Source organism: Hyla sarda, chromosome 4 (genome assembly GCF_029499605.1).
Source record: "Hyla sarda isolate aHylSar1 chromosome 4, aHylSar1.hap1, whole genome shotgun sequence".
Lineage (NCBI taxonomy): Eukaryota > Metazoa > Chordata > Amphibia > Anura > Hylidae > Hyla > Hyla sarda.
The window spans coordinates 198,956,260-198,981,217 of record NC_079192.1 but is presented as its reverse complement, the minus strand read 5'-3'; the positions used below and the strand labels follow the sequence as shown (position 1 = coordinate 198,981,217).

General features: G+C 40.4%; 1 protein-coding gene across 3 annotated transcripts in view; it reads left to right on the top strand.

The window, feature by feature from the left end:
• SFMBT2 (Scm like with four mbt domains 2) overlaps positions 1–24,958 on the top strand; it is a 273,183-nt gene that overhangs the window by 120,497 nt on the left and 127,728 nt on the right. For 2 of the 3 annotated variants that reach the window (XM_056573248.1, XM_056573247.1), the window contains exon 5: positions 6,816–6,881. The exons of the other annotated variant lie outside the window; for it this stretch is intronic. In XM_056573248.1, the coding sequence (XP_056429223.1) occupies positions 6,816–6,881 (66 nt within the window). The remainder of the gene's footprint in view (positions 1–6,815; positions 6,882–24,958) is intronic. 3 annotated transcript variants of the gene reach the window in all.

Here is a 24,958-nt window from a genome sequence, read left to right as displayed (position 1 = left end):
CCCCACATTAGGTGCAGTATAGTTCCCCCACATTAGGTTCAGTATAGTTCCCCACATTAGGTGCGGTATGGTTCCCCCACATTAGGTGCAGTATAGTTCCCCACATTAGGTGCAGTATAGTTTCCCCACAATAGGTACAGTATAGCTCCCCCACATTAGGTGCAGTATATTTCTCCACATTAGGTTGGCAGTATAGTTCCCCCACATTAGGTCCCCCCTCTCCCCCTGCTTTTTCTATTTTTCATATTTCCTTACCTCGTCAGGCTCAGGCAGGCTCAGGAAATGTGGCGGGTCTTGTGGGCTGTGTGAATAATATGATGAATAACGTCTTCTGCCGGCTCCTCTGCGCGGCGTCAGGGACATCACTCGTCATTCTCTGCAGCGCTGTAAGTTTAGCAGCCCGGCTGCGGGAATAAGGAGTGACGTCCCTGACGCCGCGCAGAGGAGCCGGCAGAGGACGTCACTCGTCATATTATCCACACAGTCCACAAGACCCTCCGCATTACCTGAGCCTGCCGAGTGCGGCCAGGTAAGGAAATATGAAAAAGCAGGAGAAATGTCCGGGCCCGCCGATGGTCACTGTTTTAAAGTGGCTGCGGCTGGGCTGCCGATCCACCACTGAGTAGCCGGCAGGGGGCCCCCTGGGGGATGGGGGCCCTAGGCAATTTCCTGGTTTGCCCCGCCCTTACGCCATCCCTGCTAGGTGCTTTGGCCCCCTCTTGCCATTACTAAAGATCTGGCTTTGGAAAGTAAGCAGTGAGAAAGGATGTTGTGCTCCAGTCCTATGCACAAATGATAGGGGTCCCAGCTGTAAGACCCTCACAGTTCATTCAGATTTTTCTTTGATTTTAAAACCCCTTATATCTGGTCTGTAGAAATTAAATATTTGTCTGTTAAATCCCAACATCTAATATCTATGGGGATCTGACAACTCCTTGCCTAATTCCAGTGGTCATTTTTTTCCTGTTTTCTTTTTTTCTTTTCATTAAAGGGTAGCTCCCACCATCCTTTTTTTTTCTTTCTGTCCTTGCCTATTGCCCATCTATCCCTAACCCCCTCCCTGCCTTTAATTTTTTTTTTACATATTAAAAATGCCTTTTGTCTGCCTGGTAGTGTGCTCACTACCAGGCAGACTTCCCCAGCAGGCACAACCTCACTGATGCCTGCTGGGGGGGGCACACTTCCGCCCTTAGTTCACCTATTCAGTGTCCCTCCAGCTGTTTCCCCACTACAACTCCCAGCTTGCCCTGACATCTATTGGCTGTCAGGGCATGCTGGGAGTTGTAGTGGGGAAACTGGAGGCATACTGTATAGGTGAACACGCAAATTTTTTTCTTCCAGTGGTGCAAACTTATCAGAGTTGCACTATTAACCATTTTAATTAGATATCATTGCTGGACCCCCATGTTTTTATGTCAGTGGATGGGCAGGTGGCAGACATTTTCTCATCCCCTCTGTGAATGTTGTAAGTTGTGTATTACATCCATCGCTGACTCACATTTTTTGGATTCGATGGTTAGAATATGCGCTCTAATATGTTTTCTCTGTTATTCTTATCTTTCTCTTTCATCAGTTCTAGACAATTCCTTGGTCATCATGTCAGTTTCCTAGCAATAAAAATGCAGATGACGTGAAAAATGATTTCCCAGTGATTTTCCAAATGACAGCTTTTGTTGTTGTGCTCCACTTTTAGCCAGAACTTCTGTGGAATTATGACTCAGGGTAAAGAGAAAAGTTGTTCCCTGGAATTCTAATACTGTGAGACGTAGATGAATAGTGTGATAATCTCTTAGTTATGTTGAAGTAATGGTATTATTGGAATTGACTCCTTGTGAGACTTTGTGTTGACAGGGAAATAACGGTTATGGTGAAAGTCAGATACATTGTTTACAAGGTGTATTGTTGAGAGTTGCAGCTTGAGTATAGGAAAAAAAAATGATTGCCTGTGTCATAAAAGAATCCAGCTCCAGCCTCTGGGCTATAAAATATATGCCATAACTACAACATATTTCTGAATTCTAAAAGACCATTATTAGATTTGTGGTTTCCACCAAGTGTTCATAAAGGAACGCTATCCGAATGCTATTCAGGCACAATGACCCCGCAGTACTCCATTTCAGATACAATTAATTCTGACTTCAAAAGCCTCTATATTGCTTCCTGGTGTAAAGCCAGTGCTGGAGTGGAGCGGATCATGGAATGAAAGCTTTGTGTCTATGTAGGTTTCTGGCGATCTAAAGCAGAGGATTCTTCCAGACTTTAGAGTTCAACATTTGATGTGACCCTGTGTCAGTCTCAGGCATGAACTCATCCAGTGCATTGTTTTAGCATGGCACCTGTGCCTAATTCTCCTCTATGTAAGGAGGAAAGCGTGTAGACAGAATGGAAAAGCTGTCAGTTTTACACTGTCTGCCTCTAGGTGATGCTGAACATTAGAAAACAGGATTTTTTCTCATATTATTAACACATGCTCCATGCACAGTCATTTCTGCATTTATAATACATATTGTAACCTTTCATACAGTAACAGGGTAGATTTTATTTTTATTACTGTACTTTTACTGAGGTTTTAGCAGGTTAATAGAAATCAGCTGCTTTCTTCTAGAAACAGCTGCACAAAGCAATACTAGTCATAGGTTTTGTCACTGCCAGAAACAGCTTGAAAAAAAAAACACTACAGTATATACTCGAGTATAAGCCGATTTTTCGTGCTGAAAATGCCCCCCTCGGCTTATACTCGAGTGAACTCTCCGCCTGTCAATCCCTTCTCAGTGGTCTTTAACCTGCAGACCTCCAGATGTTGCAAAACTACAACTCCCAGCATGCCCGGACAGCCATCGGCTGTCCGGGCATGCTGGGAGTTGTAGTTTTGAAACATCTGGAGGTCCGCAGGTTGAAGACCACTGCGGCCTTCGTCATCATCCAGACCCCCCTTCATTTTTCTACTCACCTCCCCTCCCCTCGGTGGGAAGGAAGGGTGAGCTGGTCCGGGCCATCTATGCTGCAGGGACTGTCCAGTGGGGAGGATTAGTCATTTCGGGCTGTCCATCTTCACCGGGAGGCCCTCTTCTCTGCTCTGGGCCGGCCCCGGACTACTGACGCTGCCTTGACTATGACGCACAGGGACGTTCATACACAGGGACGTTCATGCGCAGGGACGGACGTCGTCGTCGTCAAGGCAATGTCACTAGTCCGGGGCCGGCCCAGAGCGGAGAAGAGGGCCTCCCGGTGAAGATGGACAGCCCGGAACGACTAACCCTCCCCACCGGACGGTCCCTGCAGCATAGATGGCCCGGACCAGCTCACCCTTCCTTCCCCCCGAGGGGAGGTGAGTAGAAAACTAAAGGGGGATCTGGATGATGACGAAGGCCGCAGTGGTCTTCAACCTGCGGACCTCCAGATTTTTCAAAACTACAACTCCCAGCATGACCGGCAGCCGATGGCTGTCCGGGCATGATGGGAGTTGTAGTTTTGCAACATCTGGAGGTCCGCAGGTTGAAGACCACTGATGAAGGGATTGACAGGCGGTGATGATGAAGGGGGGATGATGACAGGGTGATGATGACAGGCGGTGATGATGACAGGCGGGGATGATGAAGGGGGGGGTCTGGATGATGACAGGGGGGGATGATAACATGGGGGGATGATGTATTTCCCACCCTAGGCTTATAGTCGAGTCAATAACTTTTCCTGGGTTTTTGGGGTGAAATTAGGGGCCTCGGGTTATACTCCAGTATATATGGTAGTTGCTCATCTGACAGCTATTCCTCCTGCTCCACAATGTACATGCATGATGGGCTCGACTTAGCATGCATTTTTTTTTTAATGGTTAGGTGTCAGGGAATTTTAAGCAGCTACCAGACTTCTATGGCAATGACCTACCTCCTGCAGGAACAAAAGATCAGATGTAATGAAATATTGAAAATAGGTCATTTAAATTTGATAATTTTAATATAATTTTCAATAATACTTTTCTTCAAAAAATATACTTCTAAGTTCTGAAGGGCATTTCTCCTTAATGTTATTCCTGTTATGTTATGTTTATATGGCAGAATTTAGCGTGAGACAAAGTCTACGACCCACACAAGTGGCTCAGGTAGTGCAGTTCATCCAGGATGGCACATCAATGCGAGCTGTGGCAAGAAGGTTTGCTGTGTCTGTCAGCATAGTGTCCAGAGCATGGAGGCGCTACCAGGAGACAGGCCAGTACATCAGGAGACATGGAGGAGGCCATAGATGGGCAACAACCCAGCAGCAGGACCGCTATCTCCGTCTTTGTGCAAGGAGGAGCAGGAGGAGCACTGCCAGAGCCCTGCCAAATGAATTTCAGCAGGCCTCAAATGTGCATGTGTCCACTCAAACAGTCAGAAACAGACTCCATGAGGGTGGCATGAGGGCCCGACGTCCACAGGTAGGGGTTGTGCTTACAGCCCAACACTGTTCAGGACGTTTGGCATTTGCCAGAGAACACCAAGATTGGCAAATTTGCCACTGGCACCATGTACTCTTCACAGATGAAAGCAGGTTCACACTAAACACATGCGACAGACATGACAGAGTCTGGAGACGCCATGGAGAATGTTCTGCTGCCTGCAACATCCTCCAGCATGACCGGTTTGGTGGTGGGTCAGTAATGGTGTGGGGTGGCATTTCTTTGGGGGGCTCCACTGCTCTCCATGTGCTTGCCAGAGGTAGCCTGACTGCCATTAGGTACAGAGATCCTCAAACCCCTTGTGAGACCATATGCTGGTGCGGTAGGCCCTGGGTTCCTCCTAATGCAAGACAATGCTAGACCTCATGTGGCTGGAGTGTGTTAGCAGTTCCTGCAAGAGGAAGACACTGATGCAATGGACTGGCCCGCCCGATCCCCAGACCTGAATCTGATTGAGCACATCTGGGATATCATGTCTCGCTCCATCCACCAACACTACGTTGCAACACAGACTGTCCAGGAGTTGGCGGATGCTTTAGTCCAGGTCTGGGAGGACATCCCTCAGAAGACCACCCGCCACCTTATCAGGAGCATGCCCAGGCATTGTAGGCAGGTCATATGGGCATGTGGAGGCCACACACACTATTGAGCCTCATTATGACTTGTTCTAAGGACATTACATCAAAGTTGGATCAGCCTGTAGTGTGGTTTTCCACTTTGATTTTGAGTGTGACTCCGTATCCAGACCTCCATGGGTTGATAAATTTGATTTTCATTTATAATTTTTGTGTGATTTTGACGAAAGTATTTCATACGATTAGTTTATTCATTCAGATCTAGGATGTGGTATCTTAGTGTTCCCTTTATTTTTTTGAGCAGTGTAGTAATTCAGACTGTAAACCAAATCAAGAGATCATATCTGAACACTTAGGCCTGCAAATACACTGTAGATAACTATTTAAGGCTAGACATCAATAGTTCCGATATATGTCCATGTCATTCACTATACCTTTTTGATGTACTTTTCGATAAAGCAATGTGAATAATGGTATATTGATTATCCAAATTGAATTTAACTTTATATGGAATTGACAACTACTGGATTTAAAGTTTTATTTTAGTTAAGGTGGGTTTTACATAGTATTTACTCAGTATGTCTATGATACACACTGGCATTGCGTCCAAAACAGATGCCAGCATATACCATGGCCTACACAGCCTTTAATAACCGGACCATAGTAAACCAATGACTAAGTTTCAATCATTTATTGTACATATATATATTTGTTCTGCTGGGTTAAAAAATATAGCAGATCACGCTGTGAGTCCAGCAATTTTAATGTATATTTGAGGGAAATGAGCTAAACATCTGCATTGTGTATGTACATTCTCCCTGTGTTTGCATGGGTTTCTTCTGGTTTTCTCCTATGCTCCAGAAAACATACTATGGATACATTGTGAACCCCAACTGTGACAGAAAATGATGTGATATTCTCTGTACAATGCTGCAGAATAGGTCAGCGCTATATAAATAAATAAAACAATAAATAAACATAGCAAGTAGATGACTCTGTTTGAGCCACTAAACTGAATGGGCCTGTGTGCCACAGTGTACATCCACATGTATTTTTTTTGGCAGGATGCCAATGTATACCATGGGTTGACTATAAACGCAATGTGAACCCAGTTTTACATTCCTGTTATTAGTGAAAAAGAGGTTGCCTGTAGGTGAGCAACTGCATATATATTCCCATACCTCCACCCCATGTCCCAATCTCCAGTTGTCCTGAGGTCTGTCAGTAAAGTGACTGTGCAGGTGCAAGTAAATGAAGATGGTCTTCTTTGCCTATGTGCAGAAAATGCTCAATGCTATAAAACTTGGTGGGGTCATATTTCAGCTGTGTTTAGCTGAACAGAATGCGCGTAGACTACTTTGCTGCTCTCATCTATGTCAGAAGACTATGGGAGGGATTGGAAAAGTGCCCATATGTTCGAAGAGCTATGGGAACACAAGCTATTGCATCATGTGTGTAAAGACGAAAACTCGCCCTCTTTTCATGGACTAGATTTTGTAGGGTGAACACTGGGGTCAGGACTTTATAAATAAGACTATAACATTTTTTATATAAACGCAATTGTATAATGTTAGTAGGCATGTTATATAATTAATTTGTTTTATTAGTTTGTGGAAAAACTCAACAGTAGGTGTTAACATAATCTTGTCTATGCATGCCCGAAATAAAGGTTAAGAGTAGATAGATGTCTCAGAATCATCCACTTCTGGTGATCCTGGGACATGTTTAGGTTACTCTTGTTTTAGTGCCTTAGTGCCAATGTTTGTAGTCAATAATTGGCTTTCAAATGTGGAATTTTCTCTTTTTAGCAACGTTAGGTGCCATTGTGTTCCAGCGCCAGCAGCACTTCCTCGTTTCAAATGCCTCAACATCTGGTGAGTACTGCCACAAAGGATGCCCTCAACCATCATCATCAATGTTATACTTTTAGTGCCCTAAAACTTTATATGATATATGGCCTAACTCTTACCCTAAACTTAAGTGCCCTATTCTAATTCATCATAAATGTCATCTGCTGTATACAACACAAACATGCCGTCAATCCTATGACTTCCTAGATATAACATTACAATGTGTCACCATCTATTAATTCTTGGATAAAGTACCTTGGTAGACAATTATGTAACACTTTTTGAATATGACCATCAATATATAGTTTTTATAGTCTTATTGTTTCAGTCGTACACAAGATACTTTACTAAAAGAATGGATAATTCGTAATATGACAGGAGCAGTGTGTTTAGTCGACAGCTATTCTCCTTCCCCATACACCTTATGCTTAGCTTGGCCAAGTGTGCATGTGTTTATAAATAGTACAAACTGGGGAAGACTCAGAAGGAAATACAAAAATAGAGGGACAGGATGACAACGTTAGGATAAGGTCAAAACCTGCGCTGTTGTATTTACTCATTTTAAATGCTAATCTTCATATATAGAACGTGACCATACAATATTTTAATAGCTTCAAAAGATGAGGATATTCTGGGGAATTGTTAAAGATGGTCTCAGTGTAAAATGTACCTACCATATATACTCGAGTATAAGCCAAGTTTTTCAGCATGATTTTTTGTGCTGTAACGCCCCCCTTCGGCTTATACTCGAGTGAACTCTCCGCCTGTCAATCCCTTTCAGTGGTCTTCAACCTGCGGACCTCCAGATGTTGCAAAACTACAACTCCCAGCATGCCCGGACAGCCATTGGCTGTCCGGGCATGCTGGGAGTTGTAGTTTTGAAACCTCTGGAGGTCCGCAGGTTGAAGACAACTGTGGCCTTCGTCATCATTCAGACCCCCCCCCCCCTTTAGTTTTCTACTCACCTCTCCTCGGTGGGAAGAACGGGTGAGCTGGTCCGGGCCATATATGTTGCAGGGACCGTCTGGTTAGTCGTTCCGGCCTGTCCATTTTCACTGGGAGGCCCTCTTCTCCGCCCCGGGCCGGCCCCGGCCTAGTGACGTTGCCTTGACGACGACGCACAGGGACGTCCATGCGCAGAAGACGTCTCTGCGCATGAACGTCCCTGTGCATTGTCGTTAAGACAACGACACTAGGCCGGGGCAGACCCGGAGGGCGGAGAAGAGGGCCTCCCAGTGAAAATGAACAGGCCGGAACGACTAACCCTCCCCACCGGACGGTCCCTGCAGCATAGATGGCCCGAACCAGCTCACCCTTCCTTCCCACCGAGGGGAGGTGAGTAGAAAACTAAAGGGGGTCTGGATGATGACAAAGGCCGCAGTGGTCTTCAACCTGCGGACCTCCAGATGTTTCAAAACTACAACTCCCAGCATGCCTGGACAGCCAATGGCTGGTTGTAGTTTTGCAACATCTGGAGGTCCGCAGGTTGAAGACCACTGAGGGATTGACAGGCGGTGATGATGAAGGGGGGGATGATGACGAGGGGGATGATGACGGGGGTGATGATGACGGGGGTGAAAATGACAGGGTGATGATGACAGGGGTGTTAATGACGGGGGTCTGGATGATGACAGGAGGGATGATGACATGGGGGGATGATGTATTTCCCACCCTAGGGTTATAGTTGAGTGAATAACTTTTCCTGGGTTTTCCTGGGTGAAATTAGGGGCCTCGGCTTATATTCGGGTCGGCTTATACTCGAGTATATACGGTATTCACTGCAACCTCCTGTGTAGGGAGTGGGCTACGAATTTGCACCTATTGGATTGCTGGCAGGTCCTTTGCAGTGAAGTACATTGTGGAGAGTCCGTGCTGTACCCCATTCTTCCACCAACATCATCATGTTCCTCCTTCTGACTCACATCAGCACTGGTACTGTTATTGATGTGGGATAACTCCTAGCTTTTGTGTCTTTCCTTACCCCCTACACATAGAACATAACTGTCTTATCTAGACATCAGCATCAAATCCACCCTTTACACTTGCAGCAAAGTACTTGAAGCAGGAGCCCAGCAGCCCTTGTGCTGTGTACTATGTGTGAAGATACATGCTTCCCCTTATACTGTAGAACCTTTCAGAGGATGATGTGAATCAGGCTGCATAATCATGTCCTCCTTATTGGTGCACAGAAGAAGGACAGCACCAAGGGCAACCAAATACAACACAGGGCAAAGCAAAATTAAATCCTGATAAGACTCACTAAGAGAGTGAGAGTCCTGTTTATCCTACCCACACAGTGAATGACAGCTCTTCCTATATTGGTTTGTGTACACAGAAAGATATCAGTTTTTGAGAGTGGGGTAAGCAGGACTCTCACTGTCTCTCCAAGGAGTCCTGTGAAAAACAGTGGATACCACAATGCACATACATTTCTGGCAAACCTGAAAATAAAGACAAAACCACAAACTGCAAGCTATTGTGCAAAAAAGCCACACACCCAACCATTCAAAGATGCAATCTTACATTTTTGTATGTTTAAATGTTCATCTTTTTTGCATGTTTGCTTGCAGTTTATGTTTTTGTGCTGAATTGGAAAGCAAACGGAAAAGTCAGAAAGCAAATGGAAAATTTCAGTACTGTTTTAAAATATGAAATAGTAAAATAGAAAATAAGAAAAGAAAAATCACCCAAAATGATTACAAAATATTTTAAAATAAAAGCTTGATTTAAACAATAGGTGATTTTTGGTTGACACGTTCCACTTGCATATCTTGAGAGGGCAAATCTCAGTAAAAATTGACTGCTATTATTTGACTTTCTGTATAATTTTGTTTTTATTTTATTTTTTTACTTAATGCACTCATCCAAGAAAGTAAGGTGTTAATGCATCAGCTGTGATATATTGTCATCAGGGAGTAGTTCTCTGGCATACCAATACTTTATCATTTAACTGGATTAACTTGATAGCAGTTCGAGCACCCACCCGTTCACACCTCGTCAAAGTCTTTAATGTTTTCTCAGAGAAGACTGCCTTTATGTCTACAGGGCAAAAGAGCAACTGGATTATTCCTCTTTTATCTCCACACTTATTTGGATCAGACCCACCCATTCATTATATCTCATAATCCCAGCATTTCTGTCTGTATTTCCTGAAGCCAATGTTTGGCTGATTTATTTATAGCCTTTTTGTTGCTCTTTTCCTAAAATAATAATTCTGTCATAATGGTGCTAGATAAATACAATTTGCATGACTTGCAAACCTCCATTTCTGTAGAATGCTTGGCCATACACTCCAGATATGGTAGATGCCAGCTGAACTCTTGTGTAGCTAAAATATATTCTGCCTTACCTCCCACCATAACCTGCATGCTGAACTTGGCAAAGTGTGCATGTGTTCTTAGTGGGAGAGGGTAGAACACTGCTGTCAGACACCTCTGGAGTTGGATTATCACCCCTGAGAAGAAAACGATTAGAAATATAGCTGCCTGGTCCTACTCCCCCCCCCCCCCCCTCCAACATCTGCCATTCTCAGAGAGCCATACAGATTCAATGATCGAGCTATAAGACTTTAAGGTAACACTTGGATGAACCTTTTGAAAAAATATCCGCTGTTAAAAATACTAGCAAAAACTCCATAGAAATGCTGCAGAATGTTATGTGTGAACTTAGCCATAAGCACACAGTGGTTTTCCCCTTCATGGGCATTTATCCTCTATTCATAGAATAGAGGAACATTTCTGATCATGGAGGGTCCAATTACTGGGACCATCCACAATCTGTAGACCAGGACTCCTAAAGCTACCAACTGGGATAAGAGTCCACTGGGGCAAAATCCCTTCATATTTCTTTGGCGTTGTTCCAAAGTTTTTTACCATTTATTCCTCAGATGCAAAATTGTAAGCCATTGTTTCCAACAGGACATGCTGGAAAGGGAATTTTATTTAGTTTTACCAAATCAAAAGATTTGCACATTCTTCAAAGACAAGTCCTCAAGACATTGGGGCTTATTAAGGACATGTTTTAATGGACACTGTTCTAAGGAAACATACTTATAAATATCAATTTGCTTATAGTGTTGCTACTTTTGCATTGAATGTTACACTTGCCATTATCTCAGTGTTTTGAACATTTTACCACTGAGGACAACTCTAGTCACATCTCAAAAGTTGAGTAAACCTCGGGTATGAATCCACACCAAACTATGTGGACTTTGATGTGAATTTGCTGCAGACTTGCTGTAGTGAATTTTGATGCAGATAACATAAAAAGTTCAAGTATTGTTCACAGTTGCAGATTTTACTGCAGATTTTAGTGTTTCTTTTGCAAAATCCATAACAACTCTAAATTACTCTTCATTGTGCATTTTTGTAAATTTTGATTTCCTAATTGACATAAATTTCACCCTGTTTTTTATACAGCGCGTTGATAAAATTTGTTAAACCCTCTTGCACTTTTCTGGTATTACCATATTAATAGATTTTACATGATAGAATGAGGCTTACTAGTGGCCTTTGTGCAGGCAGATATGTGGTATGATATTTATAGACCTGTGTTGGCAAAGGATTATTTCACTTAAAATCCTTATTTGTTGAGTAATGATTATATAGTAAACATCCACTTGACATCTGACAGATCTTTCCTTCCTTTTACCCTTGACCCAGTTATTACATTCTAAACATGACTAGAGAAACTCCTATTCTTTATTGACTAACCTACAGTAACTTATTTCTTTCTACTCCTGGTAGAAAATTCACTTTTATATTTTGACAAGTATATTAAAGTCATATAGACTTAATTAAATAATAGCATGCTATGGGACCTGCATACGCAGCCCGATCTACAGAATGGGTCAGGAATAAAATATTATTTCTACACAAAACCTTACTTTACAACAGCGAAGGGGAGATTCCTGTCCTTTTAGTATGCATTCAACTAGTTTCTAGAAGAATCTATAACTTGCACTGTTATCTAAAATTTCTATTATACTTAAAACTCTGTTGTCTTTAAAGGGGTATTCCAGGATTTATTTTTATTTGACTATGCTACAGGGGGTGTGAAGTTAGAGTAGTTCATAATATAGTGTCTGTACCTGTGTGTGATGGTTTTCTCACAATTCTTCTGTGATTTTCACCCCGATATTTATTTTTACCAGCATACAAAATGACTGTTGTCTCGGATTTTTCCCAGGTTGCAATGCGTCCGAGACCTGACCTCACTAGTCAGCTGATAACAGGGAGCCTGTCTGCTTCAATGGGTGGAGAGATCAATCTGCAACTAATGCAACAGCTGTAGGCACCCTAATTGAAAACCACTGGTCTTTTGAATGGATGCAGCTCATTTATGTTTCAATGGGTTGGGGTGGCTGATGTGTGGGAGGGAAATGGAATTGTGGGAGTTGTAGGCAAAAAGAGAAAAGTCAAACAGGAAATACAAGTTCACAAAAAGCTAGCCACAGTGTTATGATAATCTCACAAAATAGCTTATTATCCCCAAGACAAGCACAGATCCTTTCTAAGCATGTCCATTACTGTCTGCCAGGTATGTACTAAAATTACCTTATGGTGGATAACCCCTTTAAATGCCTTTATGTATTTTTATTACAATGAGGTTTCAGAAAAGACCACAGTTTCCTTCTGCCATAGCAAACAAAAATAAATGAATACATAAAGAAATAATTACATACATAATTACTAATAACTAAATAAATAAAAATTAAATAAATAACTAAATTAATATAAAACTATTCATCACCATTACAGACAGACTAGCATTTACCACTCTCAGTCACTAGGCACTCAAGTACTGGTAAATGGTAATACATACCCTTGCCCACTTACTGTGAATATGCAAAAATATAGAATACATTTAGAAAGTCTTCAGACCCTTTCACTTTGTTAACATTTTGTTATGTATGTTGCAGCCTTGTTCTAAAATGTAAAAAATTCAAGCTTTCCATTGATCTGTCATTATGAAAGGACTAGATAAACAGTAGAAATGCTATATATGGCATAACATAAGTCCCTCTTGTAATTTCAGCGGCAGATTCTCTCAGTATATTTCAATATTATTCATGATGGAAAGAGCCCGTGAGATTAACCATACCATCATTGCTATCCTCTGGGTAGACTTTACAGTAAATGTTGTTTCTGACAATTCTTTTTACTGACTCCTTTAAGGAGCCGTCCATTATACAATATTATGTATAACTCACATTCATTTACTTTTAACATTTTAAATCTCTTAAAGATCATCTCTACCTAATTCTGAATATTTGGTGGGTCTCCAACTGAGCCCCCTTCCCTTTACATGGTAATATCGATGCAGGGTTTTTGACGTCATCACGTTGTTTGATGTTACTCTGAATAGACCTGCTCAACCTCCTGCTTTGAGTTATGAAATGTATATTTCCCTTATATTTTTAAGTAGCTTATATGATATTTGATATAAGCTGGTATTACTCAAACCTTTCCTTCTGGTGGAGCCTAGCTGGCTACTACATACAGCCACACATGGTGGATTTAGGGTAGATTTTTATTTAGCAAAATTGACAAGATTTCCAAAATCTCAAACACCTGCAGCATAAAAAATTGAAGTAACAGATTTAAAATCTGAAGCCGGTTAAATATTGTGTCAAATGAACTGAAACATTTTAAATGGACATAAGTATTCAGACCCTTTGCTATGACACTGAAAAATATCTGAGATGTTTCTACACCATGATTGAAAGGCGTACTCTGGCAATAAGACATCTTATCCCCTATCCCAATGAGAGATTGCGGGGGTCCCCAGCGGTGGGACCCCATGATCAGACATCTTATCCCCTATCCTTTGGATAGGGGCTAAGATATCTTAGGGCCGGAGTACCCCTTGAAGTCACCTGTGGTAAATTCAGGTGATTGGACATGATTTGGAAAGACACAGCCCTATCTATATACGATTACACTGCCAAGTCTATATAAGGTCACACAGCTGACTATGCATATCAGAGCAAAAACGAAGCAATGAGGAAGAAAGAACTGAATCAGCAACCACACAACCACACTGATGTCCTGCGTATAGAGGATGGCACTGTAGGACAAGTGATGAAGATCATGAATATGAGTGAAAAAACCTGAAATGCTTTATTGATCACTGCTGTTTCCCTTTAATCTCCCTGTTATATTTATGGCTTTTTGAAATCATTGAAAAATTAAGTGTTTTGTCTTCAGGGAAGCCACGTTGTTCTGTCTTTATAGACTTTAATTATATCCCGAAAGACAAAATGACACTATGTTACCAGTATTAAAGCTGAATAATTCAGATGACTAATTTGACTTAATTACTTTGCAATAAATCTTAAACTTCGTTACATTGTAATCTGAAAACCTATCTGATATGTGTCAATTTTTTTTTCTCTGTACACCATGTTCTTTCTTACAACATGTGCTGATAGTTTTTCTTATAACTCTAAGCATCTGTTTCTGGTTAGGCAAGGTTCTGAAATGAAATGACTGGCATCAGACCTAATTTTAGTTGGCTGTCTCAGCAGTCAGCATATTATGCATTTCCATCAATGGGAATAATCAAATATAAATGTATAATACACTATTTCACATAGTTAATAGATTATTTTTGTAAAAATGTGTGAAAATTAATGTCTATTGTTATTGCAGCCATTTGAATCATGAGTTAGACTACTAGAGGAGCAATTTTTGTCTGCTACAGGACCTGATAGCTAGAGGGGCCCTAGATTCACCCTTACACGCAAAGACCACTTGAAACTAAAATAGATCACTTCATTTACTATCAGTAACCCCTGAACAGCCTAGAAATTGCATCAACAATATATGACATGACTAGTCCTAGACAAGAAATATGCATGTCTATTAGAGGTGTAACTTGTAGCTTCTGGGCCCCAATCCAAAATCTGCAACAGGGTCCCATGTGCCATTTATAATACTTATCTCTTTTGGGAGAGATTGGCCTTGGGGCCTCCTTACGCTCCAGGGCACCGGTGCATCTGTTACCTCTGCACTCCTTATAGTTACACCCTTGATGTCTATGTGTCTGTATGTAATTGTTCACAGGCAGAGGTTGTCAAATTTAGATAATCTATTCTCATGAAACCTATTAGAAATGTCTGATTTTATAAAGAGCGTTCCTCTGTTCAGGATCCTTGTCTCTTGACGGAAGTGGAGAGGATTTATAAAGAGAATCTCTCGTTCTGGAACTGTCCTGCATTACACAGACAGTCCACTGATTTGAATGGATGATGTGTAATGCCTCATTTATCATGTGATGGTGCTGAAGATGGCTGGGGAGTTCCGAATGTGGATACTTTATAATAAGCTTATTGTCAGAGGACCCTACTAACAATTGAATAGAAAGTTGGAGAACTCTTTTAAATGGGTTTTCAATGGGATTGTTACTGTAAATGTGTTATTCTGTGGAGTGACCACAGTTACTCTCTGTGCACCGATTCTCTCCAGCAAGTCTCAGCTGATCCATGTCCACATCCTTGGAGTTTGTGTTTTTTGACTAATGCATATATCTTTTCTTAGTGTTGCGTGTTGCCCATATAATTCAGCTAGACTGCTTTATATCTATTGTAATATCCAATAATACAGTTTTTTTCAAACATTCGAGTGGACATTTGGATGTGGTGAGAGTTCCCACTAGGAAGATTTCCTGACACAGTCATAAGAGCAGCTCTGAAGTAGCTAAAGATGTGTGCTGTGAATGTTTTTTTTGTTGTTGTTGTTTTGTTTTTTTACAGCTGTGATTCTGTTACCAAGTAGTTTTTAATTAAAAGAAAATACAGTATATCAAATATATTTGTAGCACCTCCTGGTGGTGGAGACTTCATTTAAAATCTTGAAGTTTTTCAGTAGAGAAGCATCAGTTCTGCAGGGAACAGTAGTAGGGGAATAGTGAGACATTAATAGCACTGAAGGTGTGAGAGAAGCGCTAACTGGTTAAGAATCTTGGTAATAGTATGAAGACTCCATCATTTATTTATATTCTCCAGGGATCCCTGCAGATATATCAAAACCATCCCACTATTTATTATATGACACTTCAGCATGTTTGATACAATGCACAATGTCTTAGCACTCTGGGCTGTGTATGGATAAATGAATTGCCCCAAGCTACTCATGTTTTATAGCTGAAGGCGAGGCAGATGTCAAAACATCTTCAGGTATCTTGTTGTCACATGAATATTTTATCTATTGTAGCTATTCTCTAACTAAACCTTCCCCACTCCCCTGCCATAATAATATTTTTAGAGAGAACCTGACATAATGATGACCTAATATAGGGGCTTATAGTGCAGGAGGCCCTCTTCCTCACAATGTTTACCTCATCCAAATCGGTCCAGATTTCCCGAACATGTGCAGCTGCTCCATTCTGTTTTGAGGACATACGGTCATTTGACTTGGTAGGTCCTTGACCACTCTGCAGCACAGAACAGTGCCCCTGGTTTTTATTTGAGGTCCCACTTAAGACTTGTCATGCTCTGTAAGTAGCAGCAAGTTCTTGGCAGGAAGTAGAACCCCCCCCCCCTTTTTAACAAGGAGTGTGGGGCCTGGAGCTCCAATAGCTCCAATGATAATCCAGACCTGATTACATTAGAATTTTACCAACTGTGGTGTAAATGTAACAATGTGAAGACCTTTTCCTTATAGTACTGTTAATTTATCTGCTAATTAAACCAATAGATGCTTAGACAGTTGGCACAGCACAAATATTCATATGCTAAGAAAATATAATGTTATACAAAGGTGAGCACAAAGTTAAGGTCATTATTACTTAAAGGGTACCTCTCATCAAATAAACTTTTGATATATTTTAGATTAACCCCTTAAGGACTCAGCCCATTTTGGCCTTAAGGACTCAGACAATTTAATTTTTACGTTTTCATTTTTTCCTCCTCGCCTTCTAAAAATCATAACTCTTTTATATTTTCATCCACAGACTAGTATGAGGGCTTGTTTTTTGCGTGACCAGTTGTCCTTTGTAATGACATCACTCATTATATCATAAAATGTATGGCGCAACCAAAAAACACTATTTTTTGGGGAAATTAAAACGAAAAACGCAATTTTGCTAATTTTGGAAGGTTTTGTTTTCACGCCGTACAATTTATGGTAAAAATGACATGTGTTCTTTATTCTGAGGGTCAATACGATTAAAATGATACCCATTATTATATACTTTTATATTATTGTTGCGCTTAAAAAAAATCACAAACTTTTTAACCAAATTAGTACGTTTATAATCCCTTTATTTTGATGACCTCTAACTTTTTTATTTTTCCGTATAAGTGGCGGTATGGGGGCTCATTTTTTGCCCCATGATCTGTACTTTTTTTGATACCACATTTGCATATAAAAAACTTTTAATACATTTTTTATAATTTTTTTTTAATAAAATGTATTAAAAAAGTAGGAATTTTGGACTTTTTTATTTTTTTTCGTTCAAGCCGTTCACCGTACGGGATCATTAACATTTTATTTTAATAGTTCGGACATTTACGCACGCGGCGATACCAAATATGTCTATAAAAAATGTTTTTTACGCTTTTTGGGGGTAAAATAGGAAAAAACGGACGTTTTACTTTTTTATTGGGGGAGGGGCTTTTTCACTTTTTTTTACTTTTACTTTTACATTTTTTTACATTTTTTTTTACACTTGAATAGTCCCCATAGGGGACTATTCATAGCAATACCATGATTGCTAATACTGATCTGTTCTATGTATAGGACATAGAACAGATCAGTTTTATCGGTCATCTCCTGCTCTGGTCTGCTCGATCACAGACCAGAGCAGGAGACGCCGGGAGCCGCACGGAGGAAGGAGAGGGGACATCCGTGCGGCGTTATGAATGATCGGATCCCGGCAGCAGCGCTGCGGGCGATCCGATCGTTCCTTTAAATCTCGAACTGCTGCAGATGCCGGGATCTGTATTGATCCCGGCACCTGAGGGGTTAATGGCGGACGCCCGCGAGATTGCGGGCGTCGGCCATTGCCGGCGGGTCCCTGGCTGCGATCAGCAGCCGGGATCAGCCGCGCATGACACGGGCATCGCTCCGATGCCCGCGATTATGCTTAGGACGTAAATGTACGTCCTGGTGCGTTAAGTACCACCTCACCAGGACGTACATTTACGTCCTGCGTCCTTAAGGGGTTAATGAATGTTGAATAACTTTCCAATAGCATGTTAATGAAAAATATGCTTCTTTCTATTGTATTTTTCCCGATCAGTCCTGTCAGCAAGCATTTCTGACTCATGCTGGAGTCCTAAACACTCAGAGCTGCCAGCCTGCTTTGTTCACAGCCAAACAGGCAGTGAACAAAGCAGGCTGGCAGCTCTGAGTGTTCTCCTTTGTGAACAAAGCAGACTGGCAGCTCGTAGTGTTTAGGACTCCAGCATGAGTCTGAAATGCTTGCTGCCAGGACTGGTAGGGAGACCCCCTAGTGGTCATTTCTTCAAAGTGGAAAATTAAATAGAAAGAAGCATATTTTTTAATAACATGCAATTGTAAAGTTATTCTGCATAAATTAATCTATAAAATATCAAAAGTTTTTTTGATGAGAGGTACCCTTTAAACTATTATTTTACCGAAGCAGGTATATTTCAAAAGCACAGCACATGTTTAGAAAACATATGGAGGGGCTTTATCATTATATTTGCTTCAGCTGTTGGCATAAACATTTTTTAGATCAAATGGGATTCGCAAAAAAGTTACTACTTTCTACCAGGTTTATGCTGCCTGCGCCACTTTAAAGAAGTGGGCAGTGAAAAAAGAGTTCGGCCTTCAATGCTCAGCATTTTTGCTATATTGTTCATGCCATTAACTGATGTGAGATCGTGTGGTGGGGCGGGGTGGCCCCAGCGACGGACCCTAAAACAGCCATATGGGACCTATATGGTGCAAATACACAAGAAATAAGTTCATAAAATGACCAAAGTGAAATAATTTTGCATATAAATAATAATTTAGCACCTTGTATTTCTTGGCAGTGTGCATGGAAATGCTCCTCTTCTGAAAAGGCTCTAAGCTGTCCTGATCTCACAGGTGTTTCAACACTGGTGAAAGCTGGATTATACACTTCTCTGAGGCACAGCAGGGCGATAACCACACCCTTCCCCTCAGCAAATGGGTCCAAATTTCCTTTCGCTTGCACCAAAGGACCTGGTTACCGGGGTTCGTTTGCAAAATTAAAGAGACAGAGACCCCTAGTGGCTTTTAAAAAAAAAAAAAAAAAAACAAAGTTACATATTTAGCAATCATTTTTTTTAAATAGTTTTTAAGGAAGATAAAAAAGTTGTTTCTAATGACAGTAACGCTTTAAGAATCTGCCATATCCAACTGCAGTGAGGGAATACTAAAAACTGGCCTGTGAAATTCTGGTCTTGGTAAATTCCTCCTATAGATTCTTTGTTCCAAAAGCAGTGACACACTTGTCCACAGGCTGTATGTGGTATTGCAGCATAGCTCTATTCACTTGAAGCTGAGCAGCAATACCAGACGCAAGCAATACCAACTGTAATGCTGTTTCTAGAAAAAAAATTACCGTATTACTACTAATGGACACCCCCTTTAAATATATTAGTTTACAAAGGTTTCAGTTCAAAGGGGTTTCCAGTTCATTGGCTCTCTACATATATGCACTGGATTAAAAAAAACAATGTGGTTATGGTGTCTATTTATGTACTGAAAACACGAAAAATATTTCCCTGAAAGGTGTAGTGTATAAGGCCTGTTAATATTTTTAAAAAACTCACTAAAAGCTTCTTAGAATGTAATAAAATCATGTGAGAAAGCAGGAATGAGAGAATTATTCACCCTGTGGGCACGTTGAGAGGGAAACAGAAGAGGCATTAAAATGTCAAATATGTGTCAGGCTCCAAACAACTGGCATGAACATAGTGCACATTAGTCATCAGCTTGCTGGCTGGTAGCTGTGCACACTCAGTATATCACTAAAGGTGTATGCTTAAGTTAGTAAAGGGAATTTCCAGTGTTATATCAATTGGGCTTAATTGTTGGATTAAGAAAACTTCTCCAACCTTCTAATATATTTCCGTATTAATTCTTCACATTTTGAAGGTTTAGTGTGCATTTATGTTGCGCACTAAATGTACATTAAAATGTAGGTTATATTAAAAACAAGATACCAACCACTATGGACATATTGTTAACAGTTTACACATCTCATAATGTCTTTATTCCTTTGGAATTAAACTTTGAGCTAAACAGTATGTAAAGAAGTTGTCCAGCTATTAAAAACTTATTCCCTATCAATAGGATCAGGGATAGGTATCTGATCGCAGGGGATCCAACTGCTGGGACCCCTGATGATCTCCAGAACAGGGTCCGGTTTTCCCCACTGAGGGCTCTAGCCTTCACCTTCCGAAACATACTAGTCTCAGCAGTGACGCACTGATGGGCCAATTAGCCAAACACTGACGTCAGTGTTCGCACCTCCTGTGATCAGACACCTATCCCCTATTCTGTAGCTGGATAGGCTCTTTAACCCCTTAATGACAATGGATGTAAATGTAGGTCATGATGACGTGGTACTTAACGCAGAGCAGAAGATCACCGATAATACTGATCAGTGCTATGTCCTATGCATTGCACCGAACAGTATTAGCAATTAACTAATTGCTATGAATAGTCCCCTATGGGGACATAAAAAGTGTAAAAAAAAAATGTAAAAAAATGTAAAATAAAATGTGAAAAATTCCATCCCCCAATAAAAAAAATAAAACGTCCGTTTTTCCCATTTTACGCCCCAAAAAAGCGTAAATTTTTTTATTAATACACATATTTGGTATTGCCGTGTACATAAAAGTCTGACTTATTAAAATATATTGTTAATTATCCCGTACGGTGAACGGCGTAAACGTAAAATAAAATGTAAAAAGTCCAAAATTGCTGCTTTTTTGTCACATTTTATTCCAAAAAAAATGTATTAAAAATTTATAAAAAGTAAAACGTAAGCAGAAGTGGTACTGATAAAAACTACAGATCATAGCACCAAAAATTAGCCCTCATATCGCCCCGTATACGGAAAGTTATAGGTGGTCAAAATAGGGCCACTTCAAACATACTTATGTTGTTAAAATGGTTAGAGATTTTCTTAAAGCGGTACAATTATAGAAGAGCATATAACATGGGTATCATTTTAATCGTATTGACCCACAGAATAAAGAAAACATGTCATTTTTACCGGAAAGTGTACAGCGTGAAAACAAAACCTTCCAAAATTTGCTAAATTGTGGTTTTCTTTTCAATTTTCCCATATAAATAATATTTGTTTGATTGCGCCGTACATTTTATGGTAAAATAAGTGATGTCATTACAAAGTACAATTGGTGACGCAAAAAACAAGCCCTCATATGGGTCTGTGGATGGAAATATAAGAGAGTTATGATTTTTAGAAGGCGAGGAGGAAAAAACGAAAATGCAAAAATAAAATTGGTCTGGTCCTTAAGGCCAAAATGGGCCTGGTGCTTAAGGGGTTAATTTAATATAAGGCAACCTGTGATCTTGTAGCATAATATATGTCATGGGTACATGCAAACTATACAAAGTGGCCCAGCTTTACTATTGCAAATGCAGCAGAATTTTAGTGCAGTTCTGTGACATTCCAGTATCTGACAAAGAGGGGTTATGCCAAAATTGCAACGAGTTCTAGTGCTTACTCTAGCACATTTAAGCAAAATAAAAGTTGGTGTAATCTTAAACTGGACAGTCTATAGACGCACCAGATGTATCCATAAACCTGTTGTTACAGACAGACTGGTAAATCTGGGCCACTGAATCATGTGCATTTCTTATCATTTTCTTTAGATAAAGCTGCAGATAAAGTTTTTATTTGTCAGGATTTTCAGATCTTAGTGTAGGAAATGTCCGCAATACTGTAAAAAGGAAGCAGTGTCTACAGCTTACCTCTACCACTTTCAGAATGATGTCTCAAGTGCATTTTTTTGCATCCACATAAGTGTATGTGGCCTGAATGCTTACTTCCTGATCAGATAAACACCCATTGTTCATAAATGAATCATCTCCGATCCCTCTGCAGGCCTCAAGCACTCCGTTAATACTATACAATTTCCAGCAAGTATTTACTGAAAAATGTAGCTGAGACCATAGACTGGGTCATGTACTGGTGTACTATTAAAGCAATGTGCTGATCTGGGAAGGGACAGAACCTGTTGAGAAATACACCTCACTCTATTGAGAAATGCCATGTGGTCCCATCTGGTATACTTTACTGTCACATTTCGAAGAGGAAAATTAGGGGAACATATTTGGTATATTAGCTGAAAAGCCACACAATTTACCAAATGCAAAAAAATGTTTTCCTCTTTTAACTGTATTAGATTGACCAAGAACTCACAGTTGTATGGCTGCACATGGCATATGTGCTCTGGATTCTTTTGTAGGAATAATATTAAAGGGGTACTCCCGTGGAATTTTTTTTTTTTTTTCTAAATCAACTGGTGCCAGAAAGTTAAACAGATTTGTAAATTACTAAAAGTAAAAAAGAAACAACAGTGGCACCGATACCTTAAGCCTCCTAAGACCACGAGATGGAGACGGCGTCCCGCTAGTCTGGAAATCCACCCTGGCAGCGGAGGTGCTAGGACAATAAAGACCGTAGTCACCAAATAGTAGTAAATAAAGAAAAAAGGTGTCCTGCACTCACCGCTTCAGTCCAGGTAATCCTGCTCCCATCTCGGGTCACGACTCGAACACGGAGGACATGGATAGTGGAGCGCTCAGAGACGACTGCCGGCGGTTTCACGCATAGGAATGCGCTTCATCCGGCCGGATGAAGCGCATTCCTATGCGTGAAACCGCCGGCAGTCGCCTCTGAGCGCTCCACTATCCATGTCCTCCGTGTTCGAGTCGTGACCCGAGATGGGAGCAGGATTACCTGGACTGAAGCGGTGAGTGCAGGACACCTTTTTTCTTTATTTACTAAGATTTGTAAATTACTTCTATTAAAAAATATTAATATTTCCAGTAGTTATTAGCTGCTGAATACTACAGAGGAAATGGTTTTCTTTTTGGAACACAGAGCTCTCGGCTGAATCACGAGCACAGTGCTCTCTGCTGACATCTCTGTCCATTTTAAGAACTGTCCTGAGTAGGAGAAAATCCCCATAGCAAACATATGCTGCTCTGGACTGTTCCTAAAATGGACAGAGAGGGCAGCAGAGAGCACTGTGGTCATGATGTCAGCAGAGAGCTCTATTTTCCAAAAACAAAACCATTTTCTCTCTACTATATAGCCCCTAAAAAGTACTGGAAGGATTAAGATTATTTACTAGAAGTAATTTACAAATCTGTTTGACTTTCTGGCACCAGTTGATTTAAAAAATAAAAGTTTTCCACGGTAGTACCCCTTTAAGCATTTACATTAGCAGCAAAGTGAGTGAGATTGACAGGGAACTTGTCATAGGGTTTTGGGGCACAAAACCACCATCCTGTCTTTATGCAGTTGGGGTTTTGGGTCCAAAAACTGCCTGTATAAGGCTGTCAGGTCCCACAGTTTAAAAAAAAAAAAAAAAACATTTTACTTATCAATAACCAATGAGATTTAGTTCCCCAAATCCAGATGACAGATTCTCTTTAAAAAATCTCATTCATGTGCTGCACAAAAATCTGCAGCAAATCCACTAGTGCAGATTTTTAGGCTCAGTGGTGAATACCATATTTATTATGTGTGACGTTTTGGTACACCACGCATATGTAAATCTCCGCCCATTTTTAGCACGCCTCTTAGTAAATCTATGGCTGCTGTTATGCCTAGGTAAAAAATGAGCATCCCTATGAGCTGATGTGTATTTCTGCAACTTTAGGTGTCACAAGTTGGCCCTAAAATCCCTAAAAACACCTTCATATAAAGCCAGACCACCTTTCCATCTCCTTCCAACCTTCTTCCACCTTCATAAATCAAGCACAAATCATCAAAAGTCACACATTTTTGTGCAGAAATGGCAATTTCTTTATCAAAAATTGCCATTATTGTTTTTTTTTGTTAAAATGTGTGACTTTAAAGGAATTGCCCTGCTGGTGGGACTTTGTAAATGTCCCCCACTGAGTTAATCTAATAATTTAATTTACATAATCCACACAAAAATCCATGGACAACATTTACAGTGCAGATTAAGAGGGCTCTGTATGTTAAGCAGTTTTATACCATACTTAAAGGGGTACTCCAGGGAATTTTTTTTTTTTATCAATTAGTGCCAGAAAGTTAAACAGAATTGTAAATTACTTCTATTTAAAAATCTTAATTTTTCCAGTACTTAGCTGCTGCTGTATGCTACAGAGAAAATAAAACAGAAAAGATTAATACAACTTTCTGTGGAGCATACAGCAGCTGATAAGTACTGGAAGGAGTAAGATTTTTAAATAGAAGTAATTTGCAAATCTCTTTAACTTTCTGGCACCAGTTTATTTAAAAAAAAAAAAAAAAATTCACCGTAGTACCCCTTTAAGCAGTTTTATGATACATTGTAATGTGTGCGTGGCAGAAGACTGCATCTGAAAACACAACTTGCTGTAAAGTCTAATGTAATTTTGCCATGTGGTTCTCTGGTGTGCAGCACACTATGGCCACCTTTTTGGGCTTCCTTATATGATTTGTTCTAGATCATTGTATTGCTTGTGCCTTATTGGTTGAAGTGTAGTTTCTGTGTCTATGGTAGATTGACACTGTAGAGGGTCTATGCATATTCTTGTTATAGGATATTGTTTTTTACTCTAATATTGAAATAAAGACGCTGAAATAAATAGAGGTGTATTCTTGTCTCGATCATATTTCTATATAAATGAATGGGATATGTACAAGTTATTGACCAATGTTTTTGCTAGAGTTGCTGGTCCTTATAAATTCCTCAAATAACAGGACCCAAATAAAATCGGCTAGTTTGGTTATATAACAGGTGGCTGGTTGTATAAATAAGGATAAACCAATTGGTCCGAGGGACATGCTGCCAGCTTGTACTACTTAAAGGGCTGCAAGAAAACAAAAGAGCACATTTAGTGTTTTAGAAAGAGCTTTATTCTTATAAAACAGAAAAGCTCTCTTAATAG